This window comes from Rhineura floridana, chromosome 17, assembly GCF_030035675.1.
Source record: "Rhineura floridana isolate rRhiFlo1 chromosome 17, rRhiFlo1.hap2, whole genome shotgun sequence".
NCBI classification, from domain to species: domain Eukaryota; kingdom Metazoa; phylum Chordata; class Lepidosauria; order Squamata; family Rhineuridae; genus Rhineura; species Rhineura floridana.
Window position 1 is genome coordinate 12,968,582 of NC_084496.1, and position 26,599 is coordinate 12,995,180.

At 43.9% G+C, this 26,599-nt stretch overlaps 1 protein-coding gene across 2 annotated transcripts in view; it reads left to right on the forward strand.

Moving 5' to 3' along the window:
- The window catches only part of XYLT1 (xylosyltransferase 1), a 305,563-nt gene that overhangs the window by 186,020 nt on the left and 92,944 nt on the right, over nucleotides 1-26,599 (forward strand). For both annotated transcript variants that reach the window (XM_061599478.1, XM_061599477.1), the window contains exon 3: nucleotides 17,325-17,856. In XM_061599478.1, coding sequence (XP_061455462.1) covers nucleotides 17,358-17,856 — 499 coding nt within the window. In that variant the 5' untranslated portion in view covers nucleotides 17,325-17,357. The remainder of the gene's footprint in view (nucleotides 1-17,324; nucleotides 17,857-26,599) is intronic.

Below are 26,599 nucleotides of genomic sequence, written 5' to 3' on the forward strand. Positions count from 1 at the left end.
TCCATCCCTAGTTATCCATTATCCTGAAATCAGAACACGGGGACATTTTTTACATACTGTAGTAAGTAACACTGATGGGTTTGGGCTCATATGCATTTGGTTGGAAGGCCGTAAAAGCAAGCATGTCTGCCTTCCTGACCTTCAGTTTAATAAATCTCTTTGCTGGTGCCTCCAAATCAGAATGCCTGCTCAGCAGCAAATTTACCTTCCTCATTACGCTCTCCTTGAGACCTGTCACACAATTATTTTTAGGCTCGCTTTGTCGAAAACCAGAGCCGACGCGCTTCGCTCTGGACAGCCCGCTTAATGAAAAGAGACACGAAGAAAAACCTCGACAGAATTCCTCTGTATAGATCTCTTTGGCGATCCCAACTCGGGAAGAGCCCAGGGCTGAGTTTAGATAAAGGCTAAATTGCTGCCTGACAGCTGTGATTGGAAGAGGAGGGTTGATGTAAAGCGACTGCAGAAGCGGGTGGGGAGTTAGGAACGCGTCTGGCAGTTTGGAGAAACTGTCGGAGGTCCTCTCGTCTGCAAACACAACCTCTCACGTGGACTTTTTTAAGGAGGGAGGTGGTTTAATTTACAAAAGAAAAAGTTGGCAGGGATGCTTGAATTAGAGGGCCATCAGAGGGGGTCCAGCTCCCCCTTCAGTAATTCTCCCCTTAGTTACTCTTTTTAGAAGTTTACAGAGGGTGCATGTTTTAGCTACAGCTGTGGGGAGTCAAGGCTTGTGGATTTCATTAAGGGCCTTCCCCATATTAAGAACAAAAGAACTTTGGAAGATCCCTGCTGGATCAGGCCCATCTTGTCCAACATCCTGTTCTCACAGTGGCCAGCTAGATGTCCATGGGAAGGCTGCAAAGCAAGACCCGAGTGCAACTGTGCTCTTCCCACCTGCCCTTCCAATTAACTGGTATCCATTTCTCTGCTATGGAACTAGCACAAAGCCATCTTGGCTAATAGCTACTGATAGCCTTAACGTCCATGGATTTGTCAGGTCTTCTTTTGAGGCCATCCAAGTTGGTAGCCATCCTTGCGTCTTGTGGGTGTGAATGCCATAGTTGAACTGTGCTCTGTGTGAAGAAGTATTTTATCTTCCAACATTCGGCTTCACTGGATGGTCCCAAGTTCTAGCATTGTGATAAAGAGAGGAAAATGTCTCCCTATCCGTTTTCTCCTCAACATGCATACTTTTATACCCCTTAATATTTGAGCACTGGATAAAAGTTTGTCAAGTGGCGGATTGAGAGAACTGCTTTGTCCTCTCCCAGAACGCCAGAACTTGAGATCGACTACTGAAATTGGCACACGTTTCAGAATGAACAGACCTCCCCCTAAAAACCTCTCTCAACACCTCATTAAATTGTTTGGAATCTGCTGCGGTCACATACAGTGGAGATGGCCACTGGCTTAGATGGCTTTCAAAGGGGGCGTAGATCCATGGAGAATAGGTTTATCAATGGCTCATTACCATTGTGGCTATATGAAACCTTGAGGTTCAGAGGCAATGTGACAGGGAGTATGAGTCAGGGCTGGCGCCAGGCATGCCGGCGTCCTTGGGCACCAGCCTGCCCCAGGCCTCGGCACCCACCCACACGCCTCACCTACTTTTCCCTTGAAGTAAATGCTGGCCACACTGTGCACGCATGCCTGCCATCAACCAAGATGGCGGCAGGGGCATCAGCCCCTTAAGGCAGCCCCAGCCATCATCTTGGTTGAGGGCAGGCATGCGCCTGCAGTGCAGCGAACATCTGCTTCAAGGAAAAGGTAGGTGGGATGTACGTGCGAGCATCGCAGGCTTGCATGGTGATGGGGGAGTGCCTGGGAGCTCCGTCTCTGTGATCTGCAGCAGGGTCAGGAGCTGCTGCGGATCATGGAAGGGAGTGGTACTCACCCACCCTAAGGAGGGGCCCTCAGCCAGGGCCTGAGCTGGCTGCTCTGTGGTGGCGGCCCTGATATCAGTTGGTGGTAAGCAACAGCAGGAGAGGTCTATTGCCTCCATGTCCTGCTTGGGAGCTTTCCAGAGACATCTGGTTTCCCACAATGGCTTACAGCATACTAGAGTGGCTTGATCCAGGAGGGATCTTAGAATGCTCTTGTTGCCCATAGAGGCTTAATAAAACCTTTAGAGCAAGGGTGGAAAACCTGTAGCCCTCAATATGTTGCTTAACTACAGCTCCCATAATCCCTGATCATTGTCCATGCTGGCTGGGGCTGATGGGAGTTGGGGTCCAGCAACCTCTGGAGGGCTGCAGGTTCCCCAGCCCTGTTCTAGGGTAGGAGTGGAGGAGAAACTAGATTCAGTTCCCTTTTAAAGCTGAATCTCTCAAACTTGTGCTTTCCAAGACATAAGAACCGAAACGCATCTATCCTGGGAAATGTGCCCTTACCCAAATTTTGCGATGCAGTTCACCAACCAAAGAATGTTTACAAAAATGCATATATTAGAGGAAAGTGGGCATAAAAAATGAATATATGGGTGAAAATATCTTACAATGATGCATTATAGCAGGAGAAATTGCTTGCAAAAATGTGTACATTTGTCAAAACTGCATACAAAAATGTGTTTATTGGGAGAAATTCACATTAAAATGCTGAAGAATTGTTACAGAAATGTGGAGAACTGAATTTAAGATTGGGAAAAATGAGAAACCAAGAGAACTGAAATGGACGGATCCTTCCATCCCTCACTCTAAGGTTAGAGGCAAGGCATCTTGGAATACCAGTCAATGGGAGGATAGGTAGAATCCTATTGCATTCATGTCTGGCTTCTGAGCTTGCTGGAAAGGCTTCTGGCTGGCTACTGTGGAAGTCCAGGTAGCTGGACATTTTAATGTGATCAATCATGGATGGAGTTTAGCAGAAGGGGAGGGACATTATGCTGACATTTTCTCCAACCTGGCTGGGGCTGATGGAAGCTGTAGTCCCAGACATACGAGAAGCACCATTTTGTGAAAGAATGGACCAGAGGAAGACTGAACTTTTGCGGGTAGTAAAGAGGGAGTCAGTTTAATAGACGCCACTAACAAACTGAATCAATTTTGAACTTTGGAATGAAATGTACTGAAAGGAGCTCTATCGATCTGTGTTGAATTAGATGTAATGAACTGACTGGGTTTAATGAACTAGGTTTACTGAATTTATTGGAATTAACATTGGTTGTACACCAGGATGTTAAAAAGTGTTGGAAGTCTTTCACATGCTATTAGAAAACTGAATTAAAATTGGACTTGGAATGAAATGAATTAAAAGGAACGATATGGATTTTTATTGAATCCAGATCGGACAATAAATAAAATGTAGTGAGTTTGTTGGAACTAGAACTTGAGTTGATTGGCTGCAATGAATCAAGCTAAGGCTGCAGTCCTGTGCACACTTTTTAGGGAGTAAGTCCCATGAACATGATAGGGCTTACTTCTGAGTAAGCATGGCTAGGATTACACTGCAAGGTTGCAATCATAAACCCAATTTTCTGGGAGAAAGCCCCATTGAGCTTAGATCTATTTTCTGAGTCGGCATGTGTGTGATTGTACTGTTAATTAATGTATTGGAACTGAGGAAATGAACCTATAGGTTGGATTAATGAACTGAATATATTAATTTAGGGAGTAATTGTGCATATGTAACTAGTAATATGTTCATGACAGATGCTCTTGGAGGCCGCTGATTCATAGGGTCGCCATAAGTCATAATGGACTTGAAGGCACATAACAACAACAACAACATGTTTAGTAGGCGATAAACTGTCTTTGCTTATTTTTGAATATTGAGGAAAATAATGGCCTATTATAGCTGATGGACAAACAGAGAAGGGGGGAAATGAGACAAATGGGAGGTTTAAAAACATGATAAATGCTGAGTGTTTCTTTAGAATTGTAAACTACAAGAGGGAAATTTTAAAAAGATAAAGCACCTCAATTGTGTTAGAAAATGGCAGGAACAGGGACCTTGGGGTGGGGCTAGCATGTGTATCTCTCTCCATACATTCTCAGTCCATGCCTGAGCAGGACTGATAAGATTAGGGATGGATAAGAATTTTAATTAAGTTCTCATTTCAAGTCATATCTATCAAATTCACACTTTCTGAAACAATATGAGAAGCAAAACGCAACCACCCTTCGAAATTCACACTTACTCAAATTTTGTGATGCATTTTACCAGCCAAATAATGTTTCCAAAAATGCATATATTAGGGAAAGGTGTGCATAAAATGAGTATGAGTGAAGATAACATGCAAAAATGCTTTTATATGACAAGAAATGGCTTGCAAAAATGTGCACATTAGTCTAAACCGCCTACAAAAATGTGTTTATTAGGAGAAATGCATACTAAAATGCTGGAGAGTTTTCTTGAGGATTTTTTTTTTAAAAAAAATTGCAAGGTGCTGCAGAAATGTGGAGAACTGAATTTAAGATTGGAAAACTGAGCAAGGGAGAGAACTGAAACTGACAAATCTTTCCATCCCTAGATGAAATTGAAAATTCTGCTGTTCATCAGGTTTTATCTATATTCAGGAATCAGCTGACATGCGTGCAGGTGGGGAGAGCGCTGTTGCACTCAGGTCCTGCTTGTGGGCTTCCCATAGGCATCTGTTTAGTCAAGGGAAGAACAGGATGCTGGCCTTGATGGGCCTTTGGCCTGATCCAGTAGGGCTCTTCTTACATTCTTATGGCTTTTTGTTACAAAACCTTACAAAACGTATAGTCCTGAACTCAGAAATGCTTGCTTAACAACCCTCTAGATTTTCATGGCAATGCACAAAACAAGACAGAGAGAATCGAGAGTTCAAAGTGTAAAAAGAGAGAGAGAAACCCAGACCCGTTTTGGGCTTTCTTCTGTCACAGTTATCATAATTTGTTGAAATTAATTAAAAATCAGCCATGTTCACTGAGTACCTGTAATCCTGTTACTGACCTTGCCCCATACTCTTACCTTCATCTTCTGCAGTTTGAAAGTTAAAAAAAAAAGGCCTGGCTGATTTTTAATTAATTTAAGAAATTTTACATTGAACTCAATGATAGTGTCGGGCATGCTCAGTAAGAACCAACTGTCAGCATTCTAAAAGCCAGACTCACAGCTTGCCTAATCAGGGGGCCAGCCCCGCACCAGACTTTGATTTCACTTTAGACAATCATGGCTTCCCCCAAAGAATCCTGGGAAGTGTAGTTTGTGAAGGGTGCTGAGAGGAGACTCCTATTCCCCTGACATAGCTCCAGTGGCCAGAGTGGTTTAACAGTCAGCCGCTCAGATTGAAGGTCTGTGAGGGGAACAGGGCATCTCCTAGTAACTCTCAGCACCCTTCACAAACTACACTTCCCAGGATTCTTTGGGAGAAGCCATGAATGTCTAAAGTGAAATAAAGGTCTGGTGTGGATGTGCCCAAGGACAGCTTTGGTTTAAATTTGAGTGGGAGGCTCCATGTGCCTGATGTAGAATAAAAAGGTGGGGGAAACCCTGAAAAAGAATGATACTGTTCACAATGTTTTCCTTTTGGAAAGGAAAGGGGCTTCCTAGTGCCCACCAACCCAATCTCCTTCCCCTGCCCCTCATCTCCCTGCCCCTCCCCCAGGTCAGTTTTACCTGTGCTAAGCATGATTACATGAGAGTAAATCCCATTGAACTCAATCAGCATGAAATGATTGAACCTGCCCTCCCCTCCTCCTTCCTCCCATCACCTCCCTTTTGCCCTTTCCCTCCCCTTCTTTGCCCCTCCCCTTCTTTGCCCCTCCCCTTCTTTGCCCCTCCCCTTTTTCCCTCTCCCCTTTCTTCCAGACCCCTCTCCCCTCTTCTCTCCCCTCCCCTCCCCCTCCTCCTCCCCCTCCTCCTCCCCCATGGTCACTTTTACCTATCCTAACCATAATTGCATGGGAATAAATCCCACTGAATTCAGTAAGCATGCAAATAATCAGACCTGCCTTTTCGCTAATTCTCTCCACTCCCTTCCTCCTCCCCTCTTCCTTTTCCCTCTTCCCCTGCCCCCTCCAGCCCTCCCTCTCTGCCCGGTCAGTTTTACCTATGCTAAGCATGATTGCATGGGAGTAAATCCCACTGAATCAATAAACATGCAAATGATCAAACCTGTCCTCCTTCCCTCCCCCTCCTGCCTACTCCCTCCCCCTCCTCCCCTCTGCCCTTCCTCCCCTCCCTCCTCCTCCTCCCCTCCCCATCCCCTGTGGTCAGTTTCACCTATCCTAAGCATGATTGCAGGGGAATAAATCCCACTGAACTCAACAAGCATGCAAATGATCAATCCACTCTCAGCAAACTTGCACAGGATCCCATTTATTACCTCCCGGATTAAAAAGCAGGGAAATTCACTAAAGGCAAAAAACCCTTGCGGTTTAAGTATGTACCTATAGCCCACAGATATTTCTATCAAACTTTAAAAAGCAGGGAAATTGGGCAGGTATAGTGAATGCATCAGAGGACAGGAGACCTGACCTCCTCTCTGAGATATTGTACTGCCCTACAAATTTGTCAAAATGCAAACACAATTTGGTTTGTTCTTTCACAGTCCAATCCACTTCCTGTGTAGCTTGTAAGAACTTGGTAACATGTGCCTCTGAGCGTATGGTGAGTGGTGGCAACTCCTGCAATCAGCCCAAATAATAGAAAGAAGACATGTGCTGTGCTGATCTTGTTTTGACAGGGAGGAAGCAGCAATATTAACATACAGTTGATATAGTTCAGACAGTCACTTTAAACAGATTTGATTTACTTTGCAATTTTAGTTGTTTACTATAGTAAATCAATTTCTTTTTGCTTCTGTTTCTGTGAATATGTGAAGTACAGCAACACTTTGCAAAATATACACTAAAAACTCCAAAAACAGTTGTGGAATAATAGCACTCACTGTTCTGCAGAATAGTCTCCAGTGGACATCAGGAGTGTCTCAGTTTGCACAAGATAAAACAGTGGGAGGTGAAATATATTATAGCAAAATTCTAGGTGTGCTCTATGTTTTTAATTGACCATGCCCACCTTTTAAATGAAGTGGTTTAAACATAGCAGGCTGAAAACATGCATCTTGGGCAGGGCAGGTTTGTTTTTTCCAACAGTTAGAGTCATTGCTTAAGTAGCAACATATTGTACAGGAATACCCCGCATTAACGTACGCAATGGGTCCAGAGTGAGTATGTAATCCAAAAATGTACTTAAAGTGAAGCACTACCTTTTTTTACTTGCGTTGCCACTGTGTCACCTCTCCTTCACGCGGAGCCTTAAAGCCCCACGCTAAAGCCTCTGCTGCTGCGCTGCGGCGCCTCTGCTGCTGCGCTGCGGCGCCTCTGCTGCGGCGCTGCCGTGCCTCTCAGCTGATCACGATCGCGCCTCACAGCTGATCGCAATTGCACCTCATAGCTGATTTGCGGTCGTGCGGTCGCGTCTCTTTCCACCACCCCACGCACCGAAAGAACAGGCCACAACCAAAGGTTAAGTGTCCATTCTTGCAAAGCGAGCGTAGGTAAACAGGGGAATGGTGCTACTGTAAGTATATCCGTACTCGCGAGTGTCCTTAAAGTGAAGGTCTGTATAGCGGGGTATTCCTGTAATCAGTCTGATTTTACATCAAACTGCAGTTTCAGATTCCACTGTTAATGCACCCAAAAGAGAAAGAGAACATAACCTCCAATTTGAAACACAAAAGGCTGTCTTCACCATCATATGACATTGACCAATAAAAAGGCTTTGAAATTAATTAAAATAAATTTGACGCAGGTTTCTAGGATGAATAATGAGGGGAATGAAATTTTCTAGATTAGATTCTCTGTAGAAATAATAGTAACACAGGAAGCAAAGTAAGAAGAACACCAACAAACATACAAAAATATAATTCTCCATCTTTGGAGATGGCAGGTGTTGCGACCACTCACCATATGTTCAGACGCACGTGTTACCAAATTCTTCCAAGCTACACAGGAAGTGGATTGGACTGTGAAAGACCAACCCAAATGGTGTTTGCATTTTGACAAATTTGTAGTGCAGTACAATATCTCAGAGAGGAGGTCAGGTCTCCTGCTCTCCTGATGCATTCACTATAGCCGCCCAATTTCTTTGCTTTTTAAAATTTCATAGAAATATCTGTAGGCTATAGGTATGTTCTTAAACCACAAGGGTTTTTTGCCTATTAGTGAATTAATACAGTTTCTCTCTGCAGAAAAACAGTAACGCAAGAGTCTGATTTCCCACTCAGTGACTGTCTGAAGCCTTCGGGTTTTCAGAAACTGACAATTATTAAAGTGCAATTTACTTTTTCTTAAAAAATAAAGTTAAAAGGGGAAAGCATATGGAAAGAGCAAACTGCCTTAACATCTGTTCTTTCTCCCATCTGGTCTCTTTGGCTTTGCTTTTGCCCAGATCTGTCCAACTGGCTAGATTTCCAAGGAGGCTCATTACTTATGAGCCTTTTCTTCCAATAAAGTTCATTATTTTTTGTTCATCAGGACTGAAATGGAGAAAACAGCTCGTTCTGTCTTTCTGAAATGCAGAACAGCTTTTTGGGAGAGTCTTTTTTCCTCCTAGCAAAAGAATTGGATGCAACAAAACAGGTGAAATTCAAAACGGATCTGGTTTGGGATTTTTTGTTTTATTGTCATGAAATCCAAAACAAGCTAGAGATCGCCTGGATCCATTATATTTATCTCTAAGTCTGTTTCCCATTTCAGATTAAGCTGTGCCCCACCTTTCTGGAAATCACAAAAAGGGAATAACAACTAAAATTAGTTATTACAATCTTGGGTGGGAGGAGTCACGCTTAAACAACAAACCTGTTATTTTATATAAATTCCTCACTGGTTTTTCTAAATATTGCAGGCAACACTCTCTTGGTAAGGTATTCCATTATATTGGGGCCATAGCAGAAAAGTCCCCATTTCCTGTCTAACCAGTCTAACACTGAAGGGATGTGGCCCAGTAGATGTGGATTGGGCTCCTTTATATATAATCCCTGACCATTTTCAATGCTGTCTGGTGCTGATGGGAGTTGCAGCCCAGCTGAAGGTCTACGGATTCACTGTCTCTGGCTTATAAGATCTTCTGCACCTACAGACCACAGAACAAAAGGGGGGAGTGAAAGGGGCCTCTCAGATAGCCCTTGGAAATAGACCATGAGACCCAGAGGATGGGGGCTACTGGCATACAGAATCAGTAGAAGCAGCTGATTGAGTAAGTGACTCATTGTGGGTTGTGTATATAAATACTATGGGTGTGTGCACCACCGACAAGATTTGACTTGTATCTATATCTGTAGTTTTGGGAAGGAGCCCCATCCATTTCAGAATCAATTGGTGTCTTTCCAATTCAGTTCGTTTTTCGGGACCAAATTAGATCTGTTAAAAAACAAATCCTGTTCTTCCCCTCCCCCATCGCCTATAGATTTTGGAAAGCTGCTTGTTCACTGTGTGCTTGGACACCTCTTAAAGTATCATATCCAAATTTGGTGTGATGGTTCCTGAGATCAAAACCAGGTTTTTGTCTGTGTTTCAATACAGTTGGACGCCATTTTGAATAAAGATGGCAGACTAAAACTTTTAAAACTGCACTGATTATTTCTTTTCTTAAAATTCCGGAGCAACACTGGTCACAAGGCTGCTAGTTGACTATGGTGGAGAATCTAAAAATGACTACAACTTTCTTGCTTTTCACAAAAGTGGATGACATTTGTAGGCAGAGCAGCCCCTCCAGAGTGTATTGAGCCTGCCAAAATGTAAGCAGATACATCCAGGATGTTTTTGTGCAAGACACCTTTGAAATTTGATTTTTTTTAAAATTAAATTTCCTCTGTAAAGCAGAGTGGGGAATCTATTTTCTGTCACAGGTCACATTCAACCAGGGATTATCTGTTTGGCTGGGGGGACATGCTAATGATGGCCAGGTGTGAAGCCATTGCTTCCTCCAAGCTCTCACGATGGAATAATTTGAGGGGGGGAATGGAGAGGGGTTCAAATTTATCCACTCCCCCCCCCCGGGCCTTCACATCTCCAGCTGGAGCTGTGCCAAATTCCAGCTAGTGACCGTCATAGCTTAGTTTAGCCATGTTAACACATCAGCCACCTCCTTATAGCAATTCCATCTTACAAACTGCATGGGAAGCCGACCTTCAGCATAAGGCAAACAGCTGTTTGGATGATCTGTGGCTTTTAAACATCTCCAGGTTTTATGATTTTTTTTTTAAAAAGTTCACCTTTTTTCCCTTTTTTTTCCATTCATAGTTTTTGAATGGTTACAGTTAGCTCAGTGAACTGGATTAGGAGCATCTGCTTTTAGAGTAACTGGGGACCGTTTAGAGAAAGCAGCTGATGACAAGTGATGAGCAGATGCTGGTTCTTAAGAGCCGGGAGCCGGGAGGGAAATTAATACCAACTTTAAATGGGCTTTCACTGTGGAATGTTCTCAATCTGCTTTTTTGCTGAGCCTGGGAAATATCCAGGCCTTGAGCTCAGTGAAACACAGCAAGCTTATAGCTCCCTGTATTTGATTTAAAATTGGTTTGTATCTTTATGGTTAATGATGATGGTTTTTATGTTCATAAAAGCGGGCCTTTAGTGTGGTGGCACCTACCCTTTGGAATTCCCTCCCCTTAAATATTAGATGGGTGCTGTCGCTCTTCTGTTTTTGGTGTGTCCCGAAGACCTTCCTGATCCAATAAGCCTTTTCTGTAGAGATCTGGAATTGTTTTGAAGATGTTGGAAGATTTTTATTTTGGTTTTTATGATTTTTTTTCAGATGTTTTGGTTTTAAGCTGTTTTAAAGAAGTGTTTTATCATTTGTTTGCCACCCTGGGCTCCTTTTGGGAGGAAGGGCAGGATATATATTTAATAAAAGGGCAGGATAGAAATTTAATAAATTACAATAGTTGCATATATTTGTTTTGATTGAATAGGTTTGTGGGTTTTAGCAGTGTTTGATGTACAATTTAGTTTGTACCCTGCTTGGAGAGCTTTTTGACCAAGTGGCTTGTATATTTTTCTAAATTTTCTAAATCAAGAACTAAAAGGCGGTAGCCAGGCAAGGAATGGTTCCAATGGGAAGAAAGGCACCCATAGGAGCTTTTTCCCCTCCCCCTCAAAAATTAATTGTGAGAGCAGAAAGGGGGAGGGGATTTTCATTGAGATTAGGAATGCAGGAAGCTGCCTCATACTGAGTCAGACCACTGATCCATCCAGCTCAGTATGTCTGCACTGACTGGCAGGGGCTCTCCAGGGTTTCCAGCAGGGGACAGTCCGAACCCTACCTGGAGATGCCAGAGATTGACCCAGGGACCTTCTGCATGCAAGGCAGGTCCTCCATCACTGAGCCATGGCTTTCCCTTCACATTTCCTGCATCCTGCGGCCCTGATAAAAAATCCCACCCTCCACCAACTGTTATATTTTCTGGTGTGCTTCAAAGTGACACATTTAGTATCATGCATGGTTGGGCTTTTTAAAAGAGCTTTTTTTTTTAAATCCACTTGGCTATAACCGGTCCCACTAAATCAAGGCTAACCAATGGGGTGCTCTCCAGATGTTGTTGGGGCCCCAGCTCCCATCAGCTCCAGCCAGTATAGCCATTGGTCAGAGACAGTGGAGGCTTGTCCATTAGGGCCAATGGGGTGCCCCAACTTTAGTCTCCCCTCAGCCACCACGTGCCCTCTTTTTTGCAACAGGCTGGATCCAGTCCTAGTCCTACACAGAGCACAGCCATTGAAGGTAATAAGCATGACTAACTTTGGTCCATTAATTTCACTGGACCTGCTCTGAGTAGAAGCTAGTTGAAGACAACCCAACCAGTCCAGGGGATGGCAGGACTGGCTGTCGGTGTTGCTGTTATAGAATTCAGCAAAGAGGAGGATGGAACAAAAGTAGAATTAATTGGCTGTGCCTGTCATTGGCTCTACTCCGGCTCCACCCACTGTTGGGCCCCACCAGTTCCAATGGGCACCAGCCATCACTGGTCAGAGCCAATGAAAGCAGTAGTCCAGCAACATCTGGAGGGCATCACATTGGCTAGACCTGCGCTAAATCTTTCATATTTTTTCTGCTATTGCCCCATGTGCAGTCATTATTATTGTATGTATCATTTCTGCATGTTTTACCATTACCAAATTTATAAAATAACCTAAAAGAAAGACAATTAAGACCATAAGAAGCGCCTGGTGGATCAGGCCAGTGGCCCATTTAGTTCAACATCAGGTTCTCACAGTGGCCAACCAGATGCCCCAATGGAAAGCCTCCAAGCAGGACCTGAATGCGAGAGCATTCTCTCCCCTCTCCCCCCGCTGTTTCCAGCAACTGGTGTTCAGAAGCATACTACCTCGAACTGTGGGGTCAGAGCATAGTGATCATGGCTAGTTACCTTTGATACCCTTATCCTCCATGAATTTGTCTAATCCTCTTTTAAAGCCCTCCAACTTGGTAGCCATCACTGCCTCCTCTGGGACTCGGGTCCTGCTTGCGGGCTTCCCCCGGGCACCTGGTTGGCCACTGTGAGAACAGGATGCTGGACTAGATAGGCCACTGGCCTGATCCAGCAGGCTCTTCTTATGTTCTTATGGGAGTGAGTTCCGTAGCTTAACTATGCACTGTGTCAAGAAGTATTTTTTTGTCTGTCCTGAATCTTCCAGCATTCAGCTTCATTGGACATCCACGAGTTCTAGTGTTACGAGAGAGGGAGGCAAACATCTCTCTATCCACTTTCTCCATGCCATGCACAATTTTGTAAACTTCTGTCGTGTCACCTCTTACTCACCTTTTCTGTAAACTAAAAAGCCCCAAATGCTGCAACCTTTCCTCACCGGGGAGTCGCTCCATTCCCTTGATCATCTTTGTTGCCCTGTAATGAAACTGAGGCCATTGGCAAGGCATCATAAGACATTGCTGAGTTGATCCTTTCTGCCATTGCTCTCCAGAACATCTGAATAATTGCAGAGGCATATCTAATAAAAATATGAACATTATTTTTATCATTACCAAATAAATTCCATGATTAATGTCTGTGGGCATCGGGGGGCCCACAAATTACAAGAACATCCCAGTAATCTCATTAGAATGAAAGGCATTGCCATGTTCAATTAGCATAAGTAACCCCAATTTGTAGCAATTGCTTAAGGATAAAGAAAACAGGACAACAAATCGTGCAAAGGCAATAATACTCAGGCAGTCACAGCAGTAGCAGCAATAGTTTGCTGGAGAAGTTCTGGGTATAATGTTAATAAGCTTTACATTTTTTACATTTGTCTTGCTCTGCTTGAATTATGGTTTCTTTTCATCACAATAATGACCTACAACTACAGAGAGGACAGAGTTTGCAAGGAGGACTACAAAAGCGCTGGATGCTTCCTCTGAATTTGGCGGTGCCGAATTGCTCTGTGCCCCCTCCCCGGGGAAAATACATTTTACTTATTAATCATCCTAAGTTGCATTGTGACACAAAGCAGCTCACAAAAAAATAAAATCAGTAATAAAGCATTTTAACAAGAAAACTAAACAGTAATGGATTTAATAATCATGTAGCAAACAGCACAGCAGACCGGAACGATAAAATGAAGGGGTCAAAGTAGTCACTCCAAATCAAAGGCCCCGCAGCAATGAAGGCTGGTGCCCATTGGGACTGGTAGGTTGGAAGGCGGGCAGACCAACAGGAGGTGGAGCCAGAGCCAATGACAGGCAGAGGCTGAGCCAATAACAGGCAGAGCCAACTAATTCTAGTTTTGCCCCCATCCTCCTCCCTGCTGAAGTCTACCATGGTAGCTTAAGCAGGAGCAACCTGACAACCAGTGCCACCCCCTTGACTGGATGTAAGTAGAAAGCCAGGCAGGTGGGAGCTAGCTGAGGGCAGACTGAGGTTGGTGGGCAGTGCCCCTTTTCCCCTAATGGACAAGCCTCCACTGGTACTTATGTACATTGTTGTTAGATATTTATTGTTGCATAACTATGTTACTTAAAATGTGTATTAGTGATAGTAGTAACAGTAACCCTATTGTTTATATTGAATGTGGAATTGTCATTGCAGCCACCCTGTCACTACCAGTATTGTGTTTTTTTTAAAAAAACACTTATTTTTGTTGGGAGATATAAACCTCTTAAGAGGTTTATATTGAAATATAAAGTGGTATACAAGTTACATAAACAGAGCATAATACAATTAAACCAACTCACATAAAATATCCATAACATTTACTTATTCCTTTTTTTTACACCACCCTATGTCATGGTTAGGAATTGGTGAGAAGTTTGATTCAGTTTGCATTTGAAACTGAATGTATCAAATTCACGCTTTCTGAAACAATATGAGGACCTAAAGACAGCCATCCTTCAAAATTCGCACTTCTCTGAATTTTGCAATGCATTTCGTGAACCAGACAGTGTTTACAAAAATGCACATTTTAGGGAAAAGTGTGCATAAAAAGTGAAAATAACACACAACACTGCATTACATGATGAGACATGGCTTGCAGAAATGTGTACATTAGTCAGAACTGCCTACAAAATGGGTTTATTAGGACAAATTCTCACTAAAATGCTGGAGAATTTTCATGAGGATTTTTTAAAAAAATGTGCATAATGGCTGCATAAATTTGAAGAACTGAACTTAAGATTGGAAAAATGAGAAACTGAGAAAATGAGAACCAAAATTAACAGAACTTTCCATCCCTCCATGGTTTGATAATTGAAACATGCAACAGAACAGGTGTTCTCTCCCTTCACACATGCCTGTTCCCTCTTTTACTTGCCAGTTAGTGGTAATCTTAGGTCTCTATGACACCTAGATTTGGCAGACTGTAGTTACTTCCTATGGAGGCTGGTGGCTCCGATGTCATTGGGGTAGTGAATCAGTGGATCCGTTCCAGATTTTAGTCTGAACTTTCAAGGAGCTGTCCAAGATGTTGACCTTCTTGAAAGTTTGGACTAAAACCCGGAGCAGATTCCACTGCCCCACTGACATCAGAGTCAGCAGCCTATACTGGTCACTGCTATTCATATTTTGCTTGCAAACCAGAATCAGATGTAGCTGTTTGAAGTAGGCTTCTGACTCTAGTTTTGGAGACTAAAATATAGCCAGTGGTCACCATGGTTTCCCCAACTTGGACATCTTGGCACAACTATAAACCAAGAAGAGGGATTGATGTGCTTGAGGATAGGAGCGAGTGGGCAAGCCCCAAAGCATATTCCTGATGTCCAAGCTGTTGTTCAGCCAAAATGCCTAAACCAGACCATAGTCAAAATCGTTTTAATTACTAGAAAAATTGAAGATGGAAAATGCCTCGTTTTCCATCTGCCTTGAACATTGCCTCACAAACTCTGTCTCATAATCTCAGGCAGCAATTAAACACCAAAGCAAGTCAAGATCGAAGCCACGTCAGCACCACACATTTAAAGCACTACAACACCACTTTAAACAGTCATGGCTTCCCCAAAAGAATCATGGGGACTGTAATTTGTGCAGGGTGCTGAGAGTTGTTAGGAGTCCCCTATTCCCCTCACAGAGGTACAATTCCCAGAATGGTTTAACAATTAATCTCTCTTCCCAGAGAATCTCTCTCTCTCTCTCTCTCTCTCTCCCCCACAAACACACACACCATTAGCATCTGGCCCCCAAAAGGTTGCCTAGAAGGGAATGTGGCCCTCAGCCTGAAAAAGGCTCCCATCCCTGCTGTAACAGGAGGCTTGCCAAGTGCTTTAGCAGGATGCTCAGACTTCGGTGGCGTCCTTGTGAATCCAAGTAAGCTATGTCATAAAATCATAAGAAAAACTTGATAAGCAGACCAACAGTGTAGGGAACCTTTCACCCCCTGGATGTTTCTGAACTACAACTCCCATCATCCCTCACCACTGGTCATGCTTGCTGGGGCTCATGGGAGTTATAGTCCAGTGATATCTGGAGGGCCAAAAGTTCCCCACACCTGGTCCAGCTTACTCAGCCTCTTTTTTCTCAGAGTGGTCAAAGAGATGCTTCCTGCAAACTAGGGATGGGTGAGAATTTCGATTCAGTTTGCATTTCAAGCAGAATTTATGAAATTCGCAATTTCCAAAATGATATGAGAACTGAAACACAACCATCCTTCGAAATTCACATTTATTAGAATTTTCAGATGCAGTTTGCCAACTAAACAACATTCTAAAAAATGCATATATTAGAGGAAAGTGTGCATAAACATGAATACATGAGAGAAAATAACATGCAAAAAGGCATTATGTGATGAGAAATGGCTTGCAAAAATTTGTACCTTTTTCAAAACTACCTACAAAAATGTGTTTATTTGAAGAAGTTCTCACTAAAATGGTGGAGAATTTTCAAGAGGATATTTTTTTAAAAAAAAAAAAATCTGAGATTGCTGCAGAAATATAGAGAACTGAATTTAACATTGGAAAAATGAGAAACCGAGAGAACAAAAATAAACAGATCTTTCCATCCCTACTGCAAACCCACCAGCAGGACATCAAAGCAACAGTCTTCCTCAGTTTGATTGGCTCCTTACAATTCATATTCAGCAGTATGCTGCTCCTGAATCTGGAGGTTTCTTTTAGCCGTTATGACTAATAGCCATTGTTCGGCTTATTACACGCGCGCACACACAGAATCCGTCTAACAAAAGGAAGGGCCATAGCTCAGTAGACATGCACATGCTTTCTATGCACAAAGCACAGAGTTTAGTTCTTGGCGTCTCCAGGTGTGGCTGGGAACAATCTGGAGAGCTGCTGCCACCCAGCACAGAGCAGTTTCCCCCAACCTGGTGCTCTCAGATATTGTTGGGCCAACAACTCCCATCGACCCTGACCATTGGCCGTGTTGGCTGGGGCTGATGAGCGTTTGAGTCCCAACAACATCTGGAGTGCATCACATTGGCTGTCCAAACATTAGAGTACACTGGGTTAGGAGAAAAATAATAATCTGATAATGGCATCAGCAGTGGCAGCTGGTGGCTCCATGTCAGTGGGGCAATGGAATTTGCTCCAGGTTTTAGTCCGAACTTGTTTGGACAACATTAAAGCTGAAGCACGTTGGATAGCTCCTTGAAAGTTCAGACTAAACCCCAGGGCAGATTCCACTGCCCCACTGGCATGGAGCCACCAGCCACCAATGGGTATAAGTCAGGGATGGGGAACCTGTGGCCCTCCAGATGTTGCTAGACTACAACTCCCATCATCCCTGACCATTGGCCATTCTAGTTAGGTCTGATGAGAGTTGTGCCCTACAGGTGTTTTGGGCTACCAGGTTGGGCAAGGCTGGAGTAGACACAACTGAGCGAGATTAACCAATGGTGTGATTCACCTTCCTAGGTTCCTTTGTGGATCCACCCAAGCAAAAGATCGCATAACAATAACCACTTTCCCATTTGCTCCTGCAGGATGGTTACTTTTCCCACCGTCCGAAGGAGAAGATGCGGACGGACAGCAACAACGAAAACTCTGTCCCCAAGGATTTTGAGAATATCGACAACAGCAACTTTGCTCCCAGGACTTTGCCGAAGGAGAAGCAGCAGCCAGAGCTGGTGAAAAAGCCCCTGAGCAAACAGAAGGAGCACTTGAGACGGAAGCTGGAGCAGGAGAAGGTGAAGGAGAACTCTCTCCTTGGGAAAAACTCCAACGAGGTGCTGCCCTATGGCAACCCTGCCCCAAAGACCAGCCACAATGGCGGCCCATTGAAGGATGTGCACAGATCACAGGCCAGGCCACACCATTTGAAAAAGAACAGGAACAGCTCCCCAGAGCTAGGCTATGAGCAGCCCCCAAAATGCGAGATCTCTGGCAAGGAGGCGATATCTGCACTGTCCAGAGCCAAGTCAAAGCACTGCCGGCAGGAGATCGCCGAGACTTACTGTCTACACAAGCAAGGGAATCTTATGCCAGAGCAAGTGATTCGTTTCTGTCCACTGGAAGGTAAGAAGGAGCGATGCAGCTATAACTATTTGTTTCAGTTTTATAGCAGCCCTGCCACCTCATGAAAGAAACCTTACAAGGGTGACTCTGAACTTATGCCTACTCAGAAGTAAATCTCAGTGACTTGGATCCAAGGTCGCACTCAATAAGTGATTCCATCAGCACAAGGATTTCCACTTGAGCAGTGGAATTTCCCCTCCTCTCCTCCCCCCGTGCACCCCTTAAATCTGTTGTGAGGGCTCCCCCAACCCTCCGGAGCAGATTTGAGAACACAACAGGAGAGGAAGTTCCCTTAGGTGACTGTAAATCGTTGCACTAACCGAGTGGTTTAAGAATCAATCATTCTTCCCAGGGAACTCTGAGGAGTGTAGCTTTGTAAGGGGAATAGGGGTCTCCTGACAACTCTCAGTGCCATTAACAAACCACAGTTCCCAGGTGGGGAAGATATTAAAATGATATGACACTGCATCTTGTAGAAGCAAATTCCCTCATTGAACTACACAGTGTGTGAAGCAGTATTTCCTTCTCCCATTCATTTTTTGGTTCAGGCAGAGAGTTCAGGCAGAGAGTTTTGGCACATGCACATAAACCCACTCTCATTCTGAACAGAGTTCTTGGGGAAGGGCCCTAGCACAGTGGTTGAGCATCTGCCTTGCATGCAGAAGGTACCAGGTTCAATCCCCAGCATCTCCAGTAGTGCTAAGAGAGACTCCTGCTGGCAACATGGAGAGTCACTATTGGTAAGTGTAGACAGTACTGAACTAGATGGACCGATGGTCTACCCCCGTATAAGGGCAACTTCCTTATGTTCCTGTGTCCCAGGAGGGACTCTAGCACAAAGAAAACAAATTCCAGAATAGAGGAGTCTGTTTTGTTTTTTAAAGCCAGTTCGGTAATTTTGGGCACAAAATCTGCATTCTGAGCTGTGAAACCTTTACAATGCACCATTAAATTTCTTCTTGAAGCAACTCATTAATTAAAGAACAGCATCTCGTGAAACCCCAAAGTTCACAAATTAATTAATTTATGGTGTAAAACCAATCTGTCCGGTTTTGTACCTGAAATGACTGCTTTGAAAACAAAAAGACAAGGGGGGGAAAAGCCTATTTTCTTTTAATTACCCAGAAGGGAAAAATAGATTGCTCTGTACTTTTTCGATTAAATTGAATGAAATGCAAATAGAGAACATACTCTGTTATTCAGTATACACTTTAACATAGCCTGGAAGTTCAGGCTTCAAGCAACAGTAATTTTGGCATTTTTGAACACCCATCCTGAAGCAGTTTATTACTCTGGTCTTGGAAGTGCACAATTACAGTTCTTAATAACCTCTAAAAGAATGTGACTGTTATTTAAAGGTCCCTATGGAGAAAGGCTGTTTGTTGGTTAATAATGCATTTTTACAGCCCAGGAAAGAAAAATGGAAGGTATTTGCCCTGTTTGAGTGTTCTTCAGGTCTGTGTTGAACAACACAGAAACAAGAAGCATTCAAGAGGCACCTGGAGAGCACCGTTGGGTATACGTTAACTTGGATTCCTGCACTGAGCAGGGGGTTGGACTCAATGGCCTTATAGGCCCCTTCCATGCCTATTAGTCTGTGATTCTATGAATAGCCTTGCCCCTGATGCTGCACACTCCTTCCTTGACATCCACAATGATCTGGGGAAGCCTACAGACATTTACACTCTACACATGGGAATTAGGAAAGGCATGTGTAGTATAATGGTTAGAGTGTTAGACTGGGATTTGGGAGACTAGGGTTCAAATCCCCAGTTGGACAATGAAACTCACCATGTGACCTTGGGCCAGTCACTATCTTTCAGCCTAATCTACTTCACAGGGTTGTTGTGCGGATAAAATCAGTAGGGGAGAAATATGTTTGTATGCCACCTTCAACTCCTTCAAGGAAAGGTGGGGTATAAATGTAATGATAAACAAAAATCAATAAAATGTGCAAGATCAGGGGCATAGCTACTCAACTTCGAGCAGAGGTTCTCAAACTCTTATCAGCCTCCTCCATTCAGAGGACATGTGGGAAGGCTGCCAGTCAAGAACCTCTGTACTTGATCCTGTACTGTTTCTCCACCCACAGAGACAGATTTCACAGACGTTGGCTGTCAGAAACAAGTACATCCATCTCATTAGAAAACCAAGACTACAATAAGGAAGACTTATGTATGCTCTTTGGGACAGTGAAAAAAGCTGATGAGAAAAATCAACTCATTTGAAATGTGGTGTTGGAGGAGAGCTTTGAGGATACCATGGACCGCGAAAAAGACAAATAATTGGGTGTTAGAACAAATTAAACCAGAACTATCACTAGAAGCTAAAATGATGAAACTGAGGTTTTCATGCTTTGGACACATCATGAGAAGATATGGCTCATTAGAAAAGATAATAATGCTGGGAAAAACAGAAGGGAGTAGAAAAAGAGGAAGGCCAAACAACAGATGGATTGATTCCATAAAGGAAGCCCAGACCTGAAACCACAGATCTGAACGGCATGATTTATAACAGTTGCTGTTGGAGGTCACTGATTCATAGGGTCGCCATAAGTCGTAATTGACTTGAAGGCACATAACAATACCAAATGCTCTTTGGTGTGTAGAACAACAACAACAGTAAGTGTTCTGAGTAGTTCACTGAGACGTTCCAAGGTTATAAGGCTAAGCTGACCGCTTATAAGAGAGCAAGCACTCTGATGTTGCTTCAGCACCAGCCAGCCTTCGACTGTGCCTTCCATAGGAGCAGCAGTTCAGTCTCACCTGTAAGCTCCACCTTGACTGAAAGGTGGGGGTTTTTTGTGAAAGGGGCCCTGCCTTCTCCAGTGTTCTTTGACACTGACAGAGCAGAGGAGGCTCTGGGCTTCTGTGATGGACTCTTCTGAGGCAGAGAGCAGCAGTGCAACATTGGTGGGCCGGAGGGGCACTGGTACCATGGGCTCATCTTGTGAATGTGCCTCTGGGGCTGTCATTGCTTCTAATTTCTGTTCTGTCTCTGAGTCCTCGGTCTCATCCACTGCAGAAGGGGAATCCGATCCAGGGTCATGACACAGTAAACCCACCCTGGGACTTTATGGTGAAGGGCCGGGAAAGAATCTGATACTGTAAATAAGAAATTTTCAAGGGGTCCATGGCCAGGGTAGTGGTGGTTGAGAACCACCATATTAGAGGAATTCGTTGGCTGTTTTACTCTTGTACTCTTAGCATATTGAGAAAACTTAAGGTTGCAGTCAACTAACTTTTACTCAGAGTGGACCTATTGAAATTAATGAACCTTAAGTTAGTCATTAATTTAAATGGGTGTACTCTGAGTAAAAATTTGTTGACTACAACCTAATACAGGCAAATCTGAAGAAATGATGTGCTCTTTGCGCAGAGATGTGAAGAGCAATTTGCAAGCCACAGAAGGGAGAGACTCTGAGAATCCTTGGAGATTATCACCAGCCTCGGTTGTGAAGACTGACCCAAAGGAACTCCATATGTTCCAACTGTCCATTGATCAGGGATTGTCCCAAGTTTCCAAGTACCATTCCTTACAAAATCACTGTCCTGATTTTCACATTTTGGGGAGACTTGGTTAAAAAGTAGATGCAAGTTGCTACCAGTGAGGGTTTTCAGGTTCCTCTACAGCCGGCGTAAAAACTAGGGTCACATTTACACCATACATTTAAAGCACATGGTTTGCCCCCAAAGAATCCTGGGAACTGTAGTTTATGAATTGTAGCTGTGTGAGAGGTAAACTACAATTCCCATGAGTTTTTTGGGAGAAGCCACGTGTTTAAATGTGCTTTAAATGTATGGTATGGTAGGCTAGTATTTTATTATTATTATTATTTGCAGGCCAGTATCTCGTGCAGGCTTATTTACAAGGCTGAATTAGAGACCCAGCTTGTAAACAAGAGCCTTTGTGAAGATGGAGGAAGGGAGACAGAAATGGCACTATCATTGGAATAATGCTGTTTGCCACCTGATTGCCGTGAATGAGTCTGGGGTTTGGATGAAAGAGAGTTAATGGGCCAGAATGAGTGGTTGATGTTCCTTAATAGTCAGTGACTGAGCCATCGCGCCAGCCACATCTTTTGTTGGGGAAAAATACCGGTAATTGGACCAAGATGAGTGGTGGGTGTCTCTTTATGGGAACTAATTGTTAGGGCATGACTTTTCTTGATCATCCCTAGAACGTGGAAAGCCATGAGGGGAAAGTGGAGCACCTCCCCACCCCCAGCACAGATAAAGGGTTGGGATTTATCTCAGGTTTGTGTGTGAAAAAAGTTGCACTTTATTTTTTGGGAAATACAGAGAGGGAGAGAACTGAGCTGTTTCTGGAAAGCTGGAAGGATCTTGGGCTGCTTCTCCCTGTGGATCTGATGTGGATAGGGATTGAAGGAGCTGCCAGTTTTGGTTCTCTCAGTTTTTCATTTTTCTAATCTTACATTCAATTCTCCACATTTCTGCAACGATGTGATTTTTAAAATATATATATATATATATATTCATGGAAGTTCTTCAGTATCTGAGTGCGAATTTCTCCTGATAAACATCTGTTTGTATACAGTTTTGACAGACGTACACATTTTTGCAAGCAATTTCTCCTGATATAATGCATTGTTGTGTGTTGATAGTCATCTTTATGCATCTTTCCCTCTGTTTGCAATGTTGTAAACATTGGTTGGTTGGAGAACTGCACTGCGACATTTGGATAAGTGTGAATTTTGAACGATGGTTGTGTTTCGGTTCTTGTGTTTCGGTTCTCGTATTGTTGTGGAAAGTGCAGATTTGATAGATTGATCTTTAAATGCAACCTGAATCAAATCTTTCCCCTGTCCCCAGATGTGGGGCAATGTTGCCTTGCTTGCAGTCCTTAAGCAGTTAGCCTCCCTCATTGCCAAAGGTAGCGAACCTATGGCCCTCCTTGTTGTTGGACTCAAACTCTCATCAACCCCAGCTAGCATGGCCAAAAATGAGGGATGATGGGAGTTGTGATCCAGGAACATCTGGAGGGACGCAGGTTTCCTCACCCAGGCCTATGACCTGCTTGTGTGTTTGAAAATAAACCATATTTTACACAATCGCCGTAAGTCTGCAGTGACCAGTCGTCCCAAGCAAGCTAGCCCCTAGTAAGTGCTGCCCCTGGAGCCCTTCACCACTTTGGGGTCCCCAACCTTTATGCGCCTTGGGGCACATTTGGAAATCTAAGAAACTGTTAAAATACCCATTTCACAGAAGGAAAAATAGTGAGGCTCAGAAGCCCCCCCCCCAAAAAAGAACCCAGACAAAACACCTGTGCATACCCCCAGAACAAAGCACAGACAGAAAAGCATCACCCTAAAAAAGACCCAGGCATCTCCCCCCGCAGAAAGTCTTCCCCCCCAAATCAACAGTTTTTTTTAAAAAAATGGCAGGAGCAGAGGTTCTTGGCAATCACCAACTGGGATGTCCGAGGGTGTCATAGCACCCCTGGGTGCCACACTGGGGACCTCCAGTGTGGGACATAACAAGTGGAGATGAGGGCCTGATCACTTCCTTTTATTGGCAAGATGCACCATGCTCATGTCAGTATTGCTTCCCGTTGGCAGGAGAAGCAACTTGCACAATTACCCATATTGTCCCATCTCGGGGGATAATTGATAGCCCCAAGGACCAACTGGAGTGTAATATTTAATATTAACGCCTGCTCTCACACTGTTTGCAAATTAGCTTTGCTAGACTCAATCATATGTGCTCAGCAGGCACATATGTAATTAAAAAGGGATGCACATCAGGTTCACAGTTGCACTGAAATCTGCCTGCTGTAAAAGGTCCGCATGATTCTTTGGGATTGCATACTGGAGCAATGTCATTATGGTGCTGTTAAATACTTCTAGGATTTGGATACCTTTTTCTTTTCTTTTATAAATGCTCTCCTAATCTGGGGACAAAGTTAACTGTTCTTTTACCAAACTGAATGTGGGTGGGGATTTTAAGTGCAGTTGACCTGATATTGAGAAGACTACATGCTGTGATTTCATAATGATTCAAAGGAATAAAAGCATAAGGCAAGGCTGCATTTTTGTTGGAAGTTCAATTTTTGTTGTGAAAGTGGCCATTTGGGTTGGGGGAGTGGAAATGTTCACAAAAAAGTGACCTTGCATATTTTTTTAATCTCCTCCGCCCCGCCCACAATGGTGGTGGTGGTTAAAATATAAATAAAATAAAATAAAAAGTTACAAATATCATATGAATAGCAGAAAGATTAAACCGAATATGAATCAAGTGCATAAATAATATCAAAATCAACCGCATTGCAATGAAGCATATAGAGAAATTATTTCATTATTTAAACCCTCCTGTTATTTCAGCCTACAAAGTGTTGAAAAATAACTCCTTAGGGCTGAAATAGAAAAGCCGTTATGGCGACAGACCCAATGTTTGGTTATAAACAGAGATTGCTATGTATCCCCCAATAATTACTGTGGATGGATTACGTCTGATGGGCAGAGCAATCCAACTTGCTGGAGACTGGCAGGAACAACACTGGCAGAGGGCTGCCACATTCAGCTACTGCTCGGGGACCTCATGGAGGGGAGGGCACTGGCAGGGCACAACAGAAGAAAACAAAATGCATGTTTCCTTCCACCACCCCTTTCCCTGGCGTACTGGCTGCTGCAAAGGAGGGCCGTGGAAGGAAGCCAAATGGGACCTGGATATTGCATAAGCTCCTCCCTCAGCCCCTCTTCCGACATGCCCCCAGAACGCCCCTTTTGCAGGTCTTCTGCCGACTCCCTTATGCTGGGCTGGGCTTCTCCAGTGGACCTCTGGCTGAGCCAGGCTGAGGGACCTATGCCAGTGTAGCCCAGCTCATTCAAGACCCAGCCGGCTTAGTTGGAGGTCCGCCATGTCCAGTTCCCCTCAGCCCAGCGTAAATGCAAGTTGGATGGTGCCCTAAGCCTTGCAGTTGGTCATATCACTAGAGGAAGGGTAGCCAATGTTGTGCTCTCCAGATGTTTTGGACTACAATTCCCATCAGCCCTAGCTCACATGGTGGTCGGGGATGGTTGGAGCTGTAGGTCAAAACATCTGGAGGGCATCATGTCGGCTACCTCTGCAGAGGACATTTTGTTCTATAAACCAGTTGTCTTTCCTACAGTCTACCTTCTCTTACTCTTACCAGTTTGCTCACTTGTGGTGTAGTGGACTACAACCTGGGAGACCAGGGTCCAAATCTCCACATAGCCATGAAGCTCACTGGGTGACCTTGGGCCAGTCACTGCCTCTCAGCCTCGTGAAAACCCTATTCGTAGGGTTGCCATAAGTCGGAATCGACTTGAAGGCAGTACATTTACATTCATCTTAAAATACAAAGGGTACGCAATAAACTGAGAGGGCACTCTCGGCCCACACAGCTGGAAATGAGGCCATCATGGACAATGGGGATTTCTATCCTGTGTTTTTCCTACAGTGCTGTCTTACACTCCGGCATTATTCTGGGTGGAGCAACTATCTCTGCAGACACCCGTAGAATCTGGCTTTATAACAGGCCAATCACCCAGTTAAAGAAATCTCAAAGACAGTTAAACAATTACATTTGAGGGCCCCAATCTTCTGCACCATACATTTAAAGCACTATGATACTACTTTAAACAGTCATGGCTTCCCCCAAAGAATCCTGGGAATTGTAGTTGGCTAAGGGTGCCGAGAGTTGTTAGGAGACCCCACTTCCCCTCACAGAGCTGCAATTTCCAGAGTTCCCTGGGAAGAGAGATTGACTAATGAAACACCTTTTGCCCGGGGACCCCTCAAACCTGGATAGCATGTGCTTGTGAACCAACCTTGTGAAATAGCCATGTGGCCAAATCTCATGTGTGTGTCTATTTGCAGATTTGAAAAAAAAAAAAGTTAACTTGAAGAAAGAGATATTTGGCAGGGAAGAATGGAAGAGATTGTGATGTTTTAAGGGATAGGAAAATTGAGGAGGACAGTGGAGGATTGCTTCACTTCAGATCAACAAGCAACAGCTCGAAAAGCAGGAAAACATGGTTTAGAAATATGTCTTGCTAATGAAGAGTTAGCAGATACAAAGCAAATCACATTGAAGCATGGCACTGCAGATATGATTTCCTGTGGGCCTTAATTGGATTAGTGGGATCATATTAAAGAGATATCAACTATGCAGTGTTTAGAGGATTATTCTGTCTCTTTTCTTTTTCATTTTTTGTATCATCTTCTCTAATCCCGTTGATCGGGAACTGCTTCAGAATTAACTGCAACCAGGCAGGCGGGACCCAAGTGTCGCTCCCATCCACGACAAGCGTCTTGCTTGACTTCACAACAGAGACCGGATTTCACAGCGATGGAAAAACAAGCTTGGCGGCATTTTCACGCAATGCCCACACCGCAGCTAAGCCCCTCTTTTTCTGAACGCCGTACCGGGGACTCTCAATTGCTGCCTGTTATTGCACACGCCAGCCCTGGTGGCTTTCCAGTCACTTAAACTCTGGGAAGCACTTCTAAACTCTCAGAACGTTGCCAGGCATGCAATAAGCTGCCTAAAGATATTGGGATGCTAATCTCCCCGGAAGGCTTATCTTTTGTTGTTGTTAAAAAATCTTTTTCAGGGATGTGTTTCGATACGAGAGACCTTGTCAGGAGCAGAGCTTGGAAAAGTTACTTTTTTGAACTACAACTCCCATCAGCCCCAGCCAGCATGGCCACTGGATTGGGCTGATGGGAGTTGTAGTTCAAAAAAGTAACTTTTCCAAGCT